This window comes from Thalia democratica, chromosome 6, assembly GCF_965202585.1.
Source record: "Thalia democratica chromosome 6, ktThaDemo2.hap1.1, whole genome shotgun sequence".
NCBI lineage: Eukaryota > Metazoa > Chordata > Thaliacea > Salpida > Salpidae > Thalia > Thalia democratica.
The window spans coordinates 46524335-46539690 of record NC_139170.1 but is presented as its reverse complement, the minus strand read 5'-3'; the positions used below and the strand labels follow the sequence as shown (position 1 = coordinate 46539690).

Sequence of the window (15356 nt, the reverse complement as noted above, 5' to 3'; positions counted from 1 at the left end):
TCATTCAGTTTTGGTATCTTTGGAAGAAGCGTTATTTAGAATCTTATCTTCTTTGGAGAGAGATTTATTCAAAGTTTTGAATTCTTTTGAAGGGGAGTTATTTGGAGTATCGTCACTGTTTGAAAGATTCGCATCTTCAAGGACATAATCATCTTCATAAGACTCTTCATCTTAAATTTGTTAAAAATTTATAATAAACTAAAAAAAAATATTAATTTCAAAACGTAATCATACTCATAAGACTCTTCATCTAACGATATATGTATTTAATGCATGATAAAAAAGTTATTAAATTAAAAACTGCAAAAAAAAATACTTTTAGTAGTTTTAATATAACATAAGGTTATTATAATATAACACCACGTAAGCTACTTCATTATATAAAAAATAGGTTTACAATTTATAACATTTCGAACAGTCTTTTCATGCTGGCCGCTATATTTAGAAAATGCCTTTTGGTAACAAAGTGCAATTTTAATTGTTACCTCTGGATTACAAAACTATTTACGAGGCTTTTGCTTCAAAGCAGGTATAAAACTTGATTTTAAATTATCAAAAACATAAAAATAAATAAAATTGAAATAAAACAAGCATGACATTCATATCAAACCTCATATATTAGTGAAAACTTAAACTTAGGTAAAAAAACAATTGATTTCTGATTTAGCCTATGACAAAACTAAAACTTGAGTGAAAACATTACAATTTTTTAATTTTTAAAATATAGTAAACCTGATATGTTAGTGAAAACAATTTCTCTCGAAATGATGCTGGTAATGCTGGGAGGTCCACTTTCAGAAACTCTGTCTTCATACACGAAACTCAAGATTAGCAACCCGAGAATGGATACACTCTGCGAGTTTATATTGTTATTTATACCGGTGTTACCTGTACAAAGTTAAATTACTTACAAAAAACTTTATTTTTTGAACTATCAACTGAGGGAAGAATAGGTGATTTTATCAGGATTTTGAAAATTTTCTTCAGGTATTCTAAATTTCTTTCAGGTTTTTAAAAGAACAAGTTTTTTGGTGTATTTTTAGTTTAAAACTAAATTTAAAGTAAAAAACTGTTTTAAATAGTATGACAACATTAAAATACTGTAAAGCTACTTGTAAAGTGATTTTTAATAAATTAAACTTTTAAATAAAACAAAAAATAAAATTATCCATATGATTGATTATTTGTATCTAATCGAAATTTTATTACTTTACATATGAATATAGTTTAAAACTCCAGGTTTTTTGACTATTATAGCTTGAAATTCCAGGTTTTTCCAGTGTTTTTGGCCTAAAATGTTCATTAAATATAGTAGTTCCTAAAATAGTGGTTCATTAATTGGTTAAAAAATAAGTAAAATAACTACACAAAAAATAACTGCATTACCCTAGTTGAGCATTTAAAGAATATGCTAAAGATATAAACAATTTATCGAGTCACAATATATCTAAAACATGTAATTCCTCTTAACAAGACAAACTTTAAATATAAGAGGAACGTAGAACAAGTAACTAGACAGTGACGAGTTGCTCCAGTACACGCACGTGGGTTGCTTGTTCGGGCAATCCCCGACACTGATCCTGCAACTGGTGTCGAACAGGTACCCGAATATTGAGGGACCAGGGATGGTACCGAGTAGCCTGTTCAGGATCCACTGGACTCCGAACGCTACCGACCTCTGCTTCAAATCGAACAAACTGGAAAGGGGTTAATTGTTAAGTTTATATATAAAAGTATTAATAGTTCAAACAACTGATGATTGTAGCAATGAGCATAAATCTTTTTTTTCTATTTGATTTATGATTTTTTAATTTTAGTATTTAAAATCTCTGAAACGTTTATATATATTATTTGAAAAAAAAAAACAAAAAGATTAAACTGTATTAAAATATTACTTTTAAATAAAACTATATTATTATTCATTTAAAATTAATTTGTTACCAAACCTTTACAGTGTGCACAAGTGCACACTAGTGTGCGTAGAAATAGTTTTACTGTGCACAAAAAAATAGTAAGGCGAATTTTCTTATACAATTATTATGTCTTATTTTAATTAAAATAGCTGTTTATAACACAAACTAACAGCTCTTAAAATACTATTTATGAGTTAAGACATCAAAAACATTTAATTTTCTTTAATTATAATTTGTAATTTTGTAAATGTTGTGCATTGTATAATAAGTTATAATTTAATTTTTATAAAAGTAAATATTCACACCCTTATAAGTAAGCTGATTTGATACATGAACTTAATTCTACTTATTAGCTTTAAAAAAACTGTTTTTATCATATTGAATTGAAGTTAGATTTAACATAAAAACTGAGTTCTTTAAAAGTCTTTATAAATATTACAGAAATTTATTTAAATCTAAATAAATATTTTTAGAACTTTTTAAAATTGAACTGTTAAAATCAAGTATTTCAAGTCAAAAACTGCAGCAATAAAAAACCCATACTACTTTTAAAATTATTTTATAGCAAGTTATAATTTACTTTTTTAACCTTATGTTACAAAGATTAACTTATTAAACTCTATTGGTATGTTTACAACAAATTAATTTGTAATCTTAAATAATAATTCAACTTTATAAATATCAATATCAGCTTATTAATCAATAATTTTAAATAAAACGCGCAAAAAATCTGATTAAAACCTCAAACTGAGATGAACTCCAGGAATTAAGGGAAAGAAAAGACCGTATATAATGAAAAACATGGCAACTAATAAAGTTGGTTGGTGTTTACAAAAATCATTAGAACCACATCTACCATCTACTGTGTAATTTCCATCTATAAACAAAAAATAAAAATCACTAGAACCGCATCTACCATATACTGTGTAATTTATATCTAAAAATATAATAATAATAAATAAATAATAATAAATTACAATAATAATTACATAATAATAAATAATAATAAATAAATAATCATCATAAATAAATATAAATAAATAATAATAATAATCTGATCTACATCTACTGTGCAATTTTCTTCTTAATAAAATAAAAACGATAAATAAAAGTTTTATTCTGTAAATATAAAGTGTGTATGAGCAGTGGTGATCGAAGTGTGGAACTGGTGCACCAGTTTCGTCACGCCTTTGTGCACACGTAATTTATTTTGGGGTGAACAAAACATATTTGGGGTGCATGAATCCTAGTTTAAAAATTATCCTAAATTCTGAGACTTACACTAGATATTCTGAAGTTCTTGATCAAGAGCAAAAAAAGGTCTCAGATGTATTTTTAATTAATTTACATCTAGGGGTGCACAGTTTTTTATTTTGCAAATAGGTGTGCACAGATTTTAAGTTTAAAAAAAAAAATTATAGCTGCAGTAAACCTTGAATATTAATGCTCTTAAACATCGAGATTCAGTATTTTTCGAGGTAATATCAAAGTAAAATAAAAACTCATGTAGAAAATATTAAATATTCTTTTAACTTTAGAACGAAGTTACACATTAAGCTAACTAACTTACCCATTAAAATTGTCTTCTGATTCTTTTCAACCTCTATACTTGGAGGTAGTCTGGGTGTACCGTCCAAAAAACAGGAACAATTGTAAAACTGAAATTAGTATAATTATATTTAGATAAAAAAATTACAATTATAAAACTGAAAATTTACTGCAAAAGTGAAAACAAAGACAATTTATGTTAATTTTAAAGACATTCGAAAACATATGTTGTGATAAAACATATGTTATGACAATCACTGATCATTGCCAGCAAATGGTTGCTTCATGTGAAAGCATCATAACCCGTTTGTAGATTGAAGGCTGCAAGTTTTTCAGTTGTGACTGACTGATGAGTCCTAATAAGCACGAAACCGGTCTCAGTCTACCGAAAGCTTGTGGTCTGATGATCGAATTGGCATGATCAACCCGTTGTTAAACGAAAACATATGTTTTCTTTGATTATACTTAAAGAACAATGATGGTTATGGCCATTTGAACACTTTTATCACATTATACAACATAACCTCTTCCTTACTTTAAATTTTGAAGTTAAAAGTATTTATAACTAATAACTTACAACAACTATTTGTATTTGCCAAAAAAAAACATTTGTCAAAAACTGTTTATTTTAGCCAAAACTGACTGCCAAGAACCGTCACTAAAGTCACTATACAACTTACAAGTGATACCTTCACTAATCTGCAGTATTTTAAAGCAACTAACAACAACTGAGTTGGTGCCGTTCTGCACGTAACTGGTGCAACCCGCGTAGCAAGGAGAGAAGTAGGTGAACTCGTCGGAACCGCAGACCGGGTAGAAGGCGTACGGGGAGCAATCGCAACTGTTCTGACATTCCCAGTTCGATTGTGAGGGTGGGAAGATCTTCGCGTTTGATCTAAAAATATAAACAAAATTAAAAACAGTTAAAATAAAAATTAAAAATAAATTTTTAAATAAAATAAAAATGTGATGGTACGTCTTGGAGTTTGATAATCTAAAATTAACAAACTTGAAAATGCTTTTTCAATTAACTTATGAGGATGGGTGCCTAAAATTTTAAATCAACCAAGATGTATAAGGCTTTTATTGTCGCAATGAATTATTAAAAATAAAATTAAGTTATACTATTTCCTAATACTATTTTTTTATGTTTATAGTTTAAATGAACTTGCTTTTAGTTTTCTTTCAATATCTTTAAATAAATGTTAATTGAAATATAATTAAAACAAACCATATTAAAAGTGTTTATTATTTGTTTTAGAATTATATTTTCAAAAAATTAATATTTCTTCTAATTTCTAATAACTTTAAAAGTTATTTTAAAAAGTGTAAAAAATAAGAGAAATAAATGAGCGAATGTAATCACCTCAAATATATAAGCTTACAAAATTGCCTTCTAACGCGAGGCAGCATGGTTCGAGGCGTTACTACGCTGACTGCTGAGCGCGGCGTACAATAAGGTCGTGGGTTCGAATCCCACCAGTACCGTGTTTGCTGGTTGGGCGTTATTCCTACGTGAACTTCATGTCGGTTGGGGGTAAAACCCCTCCTCGGCGACGTTGGGGTTCCTAGAAATTGCGTAGGACTCTGGTGAGGTTGGGAAGTCTGACTGTAAACTGTCTCACCTCTGACAAGCTTACAAAATGACTTTCAAATCGAAATCCAAGAGGTTGATAAATTTGAACCACGTTCGACTGGTATGCCGTTTTTTTCTTTTATAATAATTCAAAGTTGAGGTAGTGGTGAATTTCTTTTAAAGTATTAGAACTCCAAAAAGTAATAGTCTAATAAATTATTTTTACAACAGAACAATCGCGCTTTTTGTCATATTATGCCAACTTTAGAATAATTTTTTAGGTGTCAACACCATTTTTTAATTTCAGGTCAGTTTTGCTAGTTTGTAAAAAATAGGCTATTCTTGCTTTGATAACTTTGTTAGTCTGTATTTCAAAATTTATTGTTTTTTGCCATTGCATTAAAATGTAATACTACTACCTTGCGTAACACCTTGCACGGTTAATAAACCCGATTCGTGAGTTGCTAGGTATTGCGTAGGACTCTGGTGAGATTTAGAAGACTGACTGTTGAGGTATGGCCCCAACAGTTACCTGTAGACTGTCTCACCTCTGACTATTAACTAATGACTTCCAAATCAAAATCCAGCAGGTTGATAAATTTGAATTACAAAAAGCGACTGGTATGCAGTTTTTTTTTCATATAATAAGATTCAAAGTTAAGGCAGATGCACTATACATAAATATAACTAAAACTTAGTTTTTTTCATGAATACTCTTTATAACTTACTCTACTTTGATCACACTGTATTTTGTTTCTTGACACTTAAAAGCATTAAAAAAACCTTAGTCAATAGAAAGTAGAATAGGTCTTTTTAAATTTTAGTTTAACTTCAGTTTGTAGTTAAAAATAAAAAAATGTATTAAAGTTGTAAAACTCATAAAAATTTTTATTTTCAAGTAGATGATTTATTAAAATGGCATTAAAAAAAGTAAAGTAAATTACAAGTTACAAACAAAACTCGTCATAATAGCTGAATTGCCACCAGCAAAGCATGTGTCGCCACAAAACAAATAATAATAAAAAACCTATTCATAATAATAGTTATTATGTGGTCAAGTCTTCATCGCCACAGACCAACCGAATAAAAAATAAATAAAACAAAAAATACCTCGTAATGATAAAACAAACAAAAAAATATATATAAAACAAACAATTCCTCGTCATAATAATAAATAATAATAACAAACAATAAACAAACAAGACCTCATCATAATAAGATAAAATATATAAAACAAACAATACCTCGTCATAATAATAAAAATACAACAAACAATACCTCGTCATAATAAAACAAATAATAAAATAAAGAATACAACAAACAATACCTCGTCATAATAAAACAAATAATAAAATAAAGAATACAACAAACAACACCTCGTGATAATAAAACAAATAATAAACAATAAACAAACAGAACCTCGTCATGGCAGTGGAATTGTAGCCGGCGATGTCCCTGTCACCACAGTCGAGAAGAAGGGCGAAATGCGGCAGGACGGTTATGAGTTGAACGAGGAAGCACATCTTGATCGCCCCCTTCGACCCGAACTTTCCCGATCCCATCAGCACTGCTCCCGACAGCAAACCGATGGCCGCACCCGGGACTCCTATGGCCCCTGTGAAAATAAAACATTACTAAAAAAATAAAAACATTCTAGTGAAAACGAAAAAAGTTCCTGCGAAAACGAATAGTACTCATGGGAAGATAAATTAATCTTGTTGAAATGAATAAAACAAATGCTAGCCCTCTAAAAAAGAAGAAAATAAACATCGGTCGTACTTATTTATGTTTTAAAACAATAAAAAGCTCAAAACTAAATAAAATCAAATTATTTTACAAATAACAGCTGCTCTTTATAGATTTTACAAAATTAACTGAAGTAAAAATATATTGCTCAAAATTAGTATAAAAAACACATTTATAAAACATTTCTACAAACATAAAACGTACCTTACAAAAACCAATTAAAATAGTTTACCAAACAATTGCGCCGCTTCAGATGGTGATTTCCCCAAAGCCGACTCGGCATACTTGGGTCCGAACGAGAGAAAACCTTGCGTCAGTCCGAGAGAGGAAGCGGCAGTCAGGCAGAACAACAGGAACGTCTTGTGAGTCAGAACTATCCAGAACGTCCTGCGAAAATATCAAAGTTACAACAGGAACGTCTTGTGAGTCAGAACTATCCAGAACGTCCTGTGAAAATATCAAAGTTACAACAGGAACGTCTTGTGAGTCAGAACTATCCAGAAAGTCCGGTGATTATATCAAAGTTACAACAGGAACGTCTTGTGAGTCATAACTATCGAGAATGTCCAGTGAAAATATCAAAGTTACAACAGAAACGTCTTGTGAGTGAAAACTATCCAGAAAGTCCTGTGAAGTATCGTTGTTACTAAAAGATGGTTTTGTGGATCAGAAGTATACAGAAGTCCTGTGAAATTAAAAACGTTTTGCGTATGAGAACTAACCATTGAGTCTTGTATAAATATCATTCTTACATTTAGAAAGTATTTAAAGTCAGAACTACCTTAAAAGTCCGGTGGAAATATCGTTATTAATGCAAGAGCATCTTGTTGGTCAGAAATATTTAGAAAGACCTGTGAAAATATCGTTATTGTAACCTCCACAGAATTTAGTACGGAGTTTTGTGAATAGATAAGGATGTTAGAGACCTTTCTAAATTCCCTGTTTCCTTAATTAAAGCAATGACTTTAACCAGGTTTCCTGATTTTCTTCCTGGTCTTTTAAAGAATAAGTTTTCTTGACCCTCTCTAGTAAGAAACTAAACAAGAGAAACTTAACAAAAGTTTACGCTTCAACGGTAAAGTGCAACTCTAACAAACTTTTCATACAACTTTGATACCATACCGGATCCTAGCCTATTTTAACATGAAAAGAAAACTTTAGTATTTGTGAAAAATTTAAACATACATAATGTAAAAACGTTAAAATCATTTGAGAACAACAACTGTTCAAAGTGAACGTAAAAGTGAGTATTGCTACAAAACAAAAAAAATCAAGTCGTTTAAGGTATGTTGATTTACTTAAGAATGTATAAAGATTCAAAAAAAATCATCGTTTTAACAAATTTAAAACTTTTAGTTTGATTTAAAACGTTTTAATCATCAAAGTAAAGTGTGCATTGAAAAAAAATTAAATAAACTTTTATTATTTATAAATAAAAATTAAACTTTTGCCGCAAATTTTTCTGAAACTTGTTGACTTTAGTCACCACACCATCTTCAGCCTGATGTGACGTCATAGTATGAGATTTGCGGCTCAATTGTGATGTCATAGTTCGGCTTTTGCGGCTCACTCTGGAGGCGTGAGTCACCGAACCTGTAAAAGTTTGACAATTTTTTGAAAAAAAATTATTTGGTATGCTTGCTCAAAACTGTTAAATATGCTTTTACATATTTCAATATGGTGTTACAAAATTTATTTGTAATAAATTATAATTTGCTCAACAAAATACTTTCTGTATGTATATCTAAATTTGGTAAAACCTTCAAAAAGAGAATACTAAACAAGTTATTATTCTTTTGTTTAGAAATATTCATAGGCTTAATTTAAAAACTACTTATATATTTAGTACACGAGCGTTTAATTAGTCTTTTATTTCATGACATGTAAAAAACTAAAACTCAAAATTAATTAAGTCAACAAAAACAAACAAACTTCTGTGATAATCTTTTATGGCTCGGTAAGGAAGTTTGCTGGGAAATCCCAGCAACGGGATGGCAAATAAAATGAGGAGAGGACCGATTATCGAGAAGGGCAACCACCATGCCCCTATCCAATTAATATCATCTGATGTTATTGAAGGTCTGTAGAGATAAACTCAATTAGTTATTATGTGTTTATTTAAAATATTCAACTATACAGGGCTACCACAGATGGAGCTGAAAAAAACATGACTTTTCTTTTTGACTTTTCCTGACTTTTTGATCGAATTCTTAATTATAACCAATTCAAAAATATTTAAACAAAGACTAGAAATTAATTAAATGTTTTTACCTTACTAATTTTATACAGGTTAAAACAACAGTTCTTTTGCTGGATTCAATCATATAACACTTCCATTGCACCGTTTTAACCATCTGTGTATGATCGATGTGTATGCAATAAACAGCTCTAAAAGCAAAATATTTGTATCTCTACCACATAGTAAATACTCACGTGAGATTATAGAAGACTAAATTTATTCCAAAAATTCAACTAGACCCAGAAAAAAAATTGCAAAAGCAAAATTTTTTGAAAATAACGTTAGCAAAATTCAGTTTTAAGTGATGATTAAATTCTTTATTCAGAGCACGTTTATTTCAAATTTCCTGACTTTTTCTGACATTTTCTCAAAAATCCTCATTTTTTTCTGACTTATGTGTTTTTTTCATTTTTCCTGACTTTGTGGCAACCCTGCTATTATCATCTGATGTTATTGAAGGTCTGTATAAAATCATAATGTTTATTATTTTTTATTTATCTATTCTAAACTATTTTAATAATATTACCTAGGGTTATTAAACGTCTGTTAAAAAAATGCTATTTATTTTCAAAAGCTTTTTTTGTTCTTTAGTGTAATTGTTTCAAACAATTGTTTCTATCACACAAAAATATCTAAAATCCTGTCCAAAATAAAATTTGCAATCTTATATCTAAAAAACTGCAAAGTAATTTACTTTAGAGGTTTCTGAATCCAGGAGCTTAGGATTTTCGCATATAAGACTTTAAAACTCGGTTTAAGACTAAATTAACAATTATCTAAAAAATTATGTAACACAGGTATACAACTTTTAAAATTCATCTTTGAAACACTAATTTAGTTTAACTTCAGTTTTATAAAGATACAATAAAATGCAGGATTTATCTATTTCAAAAAAAAAGTAATCACTATACAATAACTTTACTTACTCTACACCGCGGTCAACAAAAAGCTTGAGAAAAAATCCGCCCATGACAAAGCCGGCTGCAGGTCCAAATAAGGAACTCAAAAAATAAATACCTGCGATTATGTAAAAATTTATATTTTATTATATACACCTAAAAATTACTAAAACCTTAAATTTATCAAAAGATTTTTTTGTTCTTATTGAAGGACAAAAAAGAAATAAGGTCCAAGGTGTAAGAAAAAACATTTTGTTATATAACACGGATACAGCTTAAATGTCTTGTCCAGGACAGCTTCAGCTTGTTATTATAAAAATTATAACTAGCTGAAAAGGTTATAAATAAGTATCTGAAAAAGAACAAAAATCCAAAAATGAATAAAACAGAAAATAAAAACAAATTATACAGTAACCTTCCTTTATTCTACCAACATATGTTTCTGTGTGTCAACGAATCAACACACTTCAACTGGGTTGTTAATGGGAAAGTGAAGTTACTTCACTAGGATCTTTTGTTAGCAAACAATTAAATATATATTTTGAACAGTTAAAACAGAAATATGCAGTTAGGTACTTTTTAGTTATAAAATTTAAATAGCTGAAAATAATAATAAGCTAACATAGTAAAATCTGTTTTTCGCACATAGGTTCTCAACTAATTTAAATTGACTAGAAGTAAACATCTTTAGAAAATTCATAATCATATGTTATTTTCAAACACTTTTTTCTGTTAGCTTTTTAACAAGGATTAAATAATAATGCTAACAAAAACGTTAAGGCAAAAATAATAAAACTTTTATACAAATAATACTAACGTGTACAACCTTTCTCCAGCAATCATTATGAAATATTTTGACAATAAACTAAACTCACCCAAACAAACGGAGTAGAACTTATCGCTGACATTCTCATTCATGTACACAACAGCAAGCACCGTCAGAGGCGTGTTGCCCATGCCGTTTAGAATTTGCGCAAACCAGAACACGTACTTGACCGGGTGGTCACCTTCAGTTTGGTCAGCTTTCACCGAGTCGTTACCACCGATTCCGCACATATCAGCTGGTTAAAATTTTATTGTTAAGTTTAAACTTAATTTTAGTTTGAACTTTGAAATTGTTTTGTTGAAAAATGTCCTAAGGGTATGACTTAAAGTATTGTGTAAAAATTTATTAAAATAAAATTAGTTGTGAAACTAGTTTTAGGAAAAAAAAATACAAAGGTTGAGTTCTATTTTAGATAAAAACAGATTCAAAATTAACTATTGAAAATTATACATCGTTTTTGCTAGCTAAACATTACATTTCTTATCATAACAAAACATGCAATTTTAACTTTATTGCATAGGTTTAAGAATAAAATAAAAACGATAATAAACCAAGATAAATAATAAATTCAGTTTTTCAATTTATTACATAATTAATTTTTATACTAATCAAATAGCTTATTTTTTCTAACACTTTTTATAAATAGCTACAGACTCACCAAGATAGCTGTATGTAGTGTTGCTTCTACAAGTGTATTTATCAAATCCTGAGTCCTAGAAAATAATTTTAATTTTATACAAATACTTGTAGACTTCTTTTTGTTTATAAAGAAAATTAAACCTTTTAACTTTGATTTAAAATAAAGATTTGTAAAAAATAACTGTTAATATCAATTCTCTATTTTGTTTCTTATTTACTGTTATATAAAACCAAACAAACAAAATTTTCTTTAAACAAAATAAAACACACTACAGTTTATTTCCACAAGACTTTTGAACATTAACATCTAATACAACATTTCTCTAACACTTTGTTGGTATGCGTACAAATCACCAAAAAGTTGTGGCAGGGCAAATATGAATATTCCAATTCCCTGAATGAGAATCCCACAACCGATCCATCTTGCTTTGTGGCCTTTGCCACCTAAAACAACAAAAAATATCTTCGTATAAAAATACCTTACTGTTAAACAAAAAAAAAAGATAAACAGAATGAAAAGAACATGAACAAACATTGTTAAACAAAACATAAGTCCTTCTATACTTTATTTTAAAATTTTCAAAAAGGAATTATTATTTATTTTGTTATTAGCATAGAAAAGGGTTTTACAGAGTGGGCCAAGGGGGGGGGGGGCTATAAAATCATAATTTAAATCTTATACAAGATATTCTTAAGTTAATGATGAAGAGAAGAAAAAGTTACTAAGTGTATTTAAGGGTAGTTTTGATACATGAACTATACCAAAGCTTCCCAAAGTGGGCATTTTTGAAAGTTAGGGGCCAATAAGTTGCAACGGAGCAATAAAGCTATACTGTTAAACTTACACTAGATATTATTGAAGTCAAGATGAAAAGAAAAAAAAACAAGGTCTTAGTCCTATTTAATTTTTTTTTTAATAAATTTGTTGATAAAAGCGCCTTAGCTACTATTTCTTCAAAAGGGACCTTATAAAAAAAAGCTTAGGAAACCCAGGCTTAGAACAACAAGAAAAACATTTAAAAACTAATAGTTGATTAAAAACACATGCAAAAAAAAAATACAGTATACTCTTCCACATTAAACACAGAAGAAAATTCTTATATAATTTTTCAAAAATAAATAAAAAGAACAAATTTTTGCAGGCACATATAGGGGTAGGGAGTTAATATACTTTTAAATCTACATCAATAAGTATGAGCTTTCATTTAAGACATAAATCATAAGTCTAGGACATGTATAAGTGATTTTATTACTATTTAAGTCAAAAAATCAAAAAATATGTGATTTTTGGGGTTGAAATTAGTTTTTTGGGCGCATACCTTTTTTATTGCATTTTTTTTTTGTAAGACTGTTCTTAATGAAGCAAAAACACATCCAAATCATATGGACTAATAAGTCCAGCAAACACCACCCAAGTAGTCCCTACCCCTAGCACATACAACATTTTTTTCTAATTTTGCATTGAGCTAAGAATCTAATTAGTATAATTTTTTTACTATTATAATAATACTATTACTATTATAATAAATAACTATTTAGAAATTTTATGCCTTGAGCTTAAAAAACAAAAAAGTAGATAGATTATTAGTAACTTTTAATTCATTTCCGAGAAGATTAATAACAAAAAAAAAAGACAATCTATGGACACCTTTTTCAAAACTGACTTTATCATAAAACTTAGTTAAATTTTTTTAACTCTCTATAAGAAAATTATTATTTATTTAAGTTTTTATATAAAAGCCATTGTTTTTTTTAGAAAATCCCACAATTGATGAAACATAACTTACTTAGTCAGCTTTGTCAACTATTTAATTAAAACATACTTAAACAGTTTGTTTTACATTAAATTTAACATTTTGCTTATATTTCTTGTTTTAAAATGTTATCATTTTAACCTACTCATTTTCATACTAACTCATTAACTAGCTTAGCAATAAAAAATATTTTTTGGAAAATTAAAAACTTATGTATGTACAAAGGTAATTAAACGCATAAAATCAATAAGTCAATAATATTAACACTCTTCTAGTCCAATAAAACAAAACTAACCAAAGTAACTAACAGGAAAAATACTCAAGGCAGCTGCAACATCAAACATGGAGACTATTGATCCAACATCAGAAGATGAGAGTTTGTACCTCCGTTCTATAGATGTCAATGAAACCTGAAAGTTTATTTTAATGCCACATTTGTATAACTTGAAACTACAAACATTGGTGCTAAAATGTTTACTACTAATATAACATCTATATTAATATCATTTATTTAAATTTAAAAATAAACTTCTACTTGTTAAAATATTGAAAAGTATCACCAATTATTTTCTTTTTTCAAATCTAAGCTAGTAAATAGAAAACTCATATGTAAATTCACAATTAAAACCTGAGTTTATTTTACTTAAAGCTATATATATATTAAGTAGTTAAAAAAGCAAACTTTTACACTTCCATTGTTCAGTGAACCACCAAGAAAATTGACAAGGCTGGCAAATACCAGAAACCAACCACCTTTGTTAAAATATTGGATCCATCTTGGCTTAAATGGTCCAAATCCATATGAGCTGTGTTTTATTAAATCTGCTTCTAATTTTGAATCGTGTATTGTAAAAATATCATCTGTATCACTAAACCTTATTGTGAGATCATTATGGTTTTCTTTTGCTACTTCTTTTTTATTATTTTCATGCTTTTCAATTTCTGAGGTTAGACTCAAGTTTTCTACATTATCATCAAAACGTAGCACAGTTTCACTATTTGTTAGAGAATTTGCTTTCACTATACTTACTTTCTTATTTATTGTCTGACTAATGTTGTTTTCATTTAGTTTATTTTCCTTTGAGTTATTTTCATTTAATTTATTTTCCTTAGAGTTGTTTTTATTTAGTTTGTCTTCTTTGGAGTTGTTTTGAATTAAGTCATTTTTCTTTGAACCATTCTCGTTTATATTATTTTCCTTGTGGTCATTTTCATTTAAAGACATTATTTTTTCAACTGGTTTATTTGTTTTTGTTATTGTTAATAATATTATTATTATTTTGTTATTAATTTTACACTATTTAGAATCATTTAAGTACCACATAAACAATAAGTTCAACCTTCAACTTTTAAGTTTTATATGTATTTCAGGGTAAACACTGTTTTTCCTGATATCTTTTAGCTAATTCACAACACTTCTACAATTTTTTTTTTTTTATTTCCAGCAGTAACTGTTTATATCTTTAAAATTATTCCAAACAAGAGTTTTTTTATGACTTAATTAAAACTGTCAGCTGCAAGTTAAAGCGCTGCTTATGGATAAAAATTTTACTTATTATAATTTTATGTTTTTTTTTGCTACTTTTAATCGATTTATTTTTAATACCTTTGGGTAAGTTGGGTTAAGGATAAAGGTATAAATTAAAAATTTGTAAAAAAATGGTTAGGGATAGGGTTTTAGATCAGCATTTGATCTACTAGCATCTAAGCCAGGGGTTGGCAAACTGCGGCCCGCGGGCCAATTGCGGCCCGCGAAAGGTAAATCTGCGGCCCGCGAGCACGTTATTTTTTTGAATGGAATGCGGCCCGCGAAAGAAAATTTTGTGGCCCGCGAGCATGTACATGTGGCCCGCTGAGCAAAAATATGTTTCATGTTAAGTTTTTTGGGGTAACTAGATTTAATTTGATTAGTTTGGTTTTAAATATCTGTATGACGTTTAAAAATAATTAAAAAAAAATAACTGCTTTAGTTTAAAAATGTGAAAAAGACAAATTAGCATTCTAACAGGATATTTTTCTGAGTTTCATAATGACTTCTTTTTTAAAACAGCAAGTAATTATCTAAAAAAAGAGTGTAAAGAGTCCTTGAATTTAATAAGTTAGTTATATAATATCTATTTATTAAATAAACTAAATGCAAGTGTTTTCCATTTTGTACAAAAGTAATTCACAGTAATTAACTAAAGTGTCATTTCTTTATAGCTAAGGTATTCTTT

General features: G+C 28.5%; 1 protein-coding gene across 1 annotated transcript; it reads right to left on the bottom strand.

The window, feature by feature from the left end:
- Nucleotides 1–13941, bottom strand: LOC145839158 (solute carrier organic anion transporter family member 4A1-like). Its single transcript, XM_082946767.1, has 17 exons — nucleotides 13891–13941; nucleotides 13436–13550; nucleotides 11715–11830; nucleotides 11406–11460; nucleotides 10797–10982; nucleotides 9949–10039; nucleotides 8716–8864; nucleotides 8229–8376; nucleotides 7016–7170; nucleotides 6457–6652; nucleotides 4948–5088; nucleotides 4185–4356; nucleotides 3484–3571; nucleotides 2655–2790; nucleotides 1481–1697; nucleotides 733–853; nucleotides 1–170 (listed from the first exon to the last, which is right to left on the bottom strand). The coding sequence occupies exons 1-17, from the start codon at nucleotides 13939–13941 to the stop codon at nucleotides 1–3; spliced, it is 2307 nt and encodes a 768-aa protein (XP_082802893.1).
- Between the last annotated feature and the right edge of the window lie 1415 nt (nucleotides 13942–15356).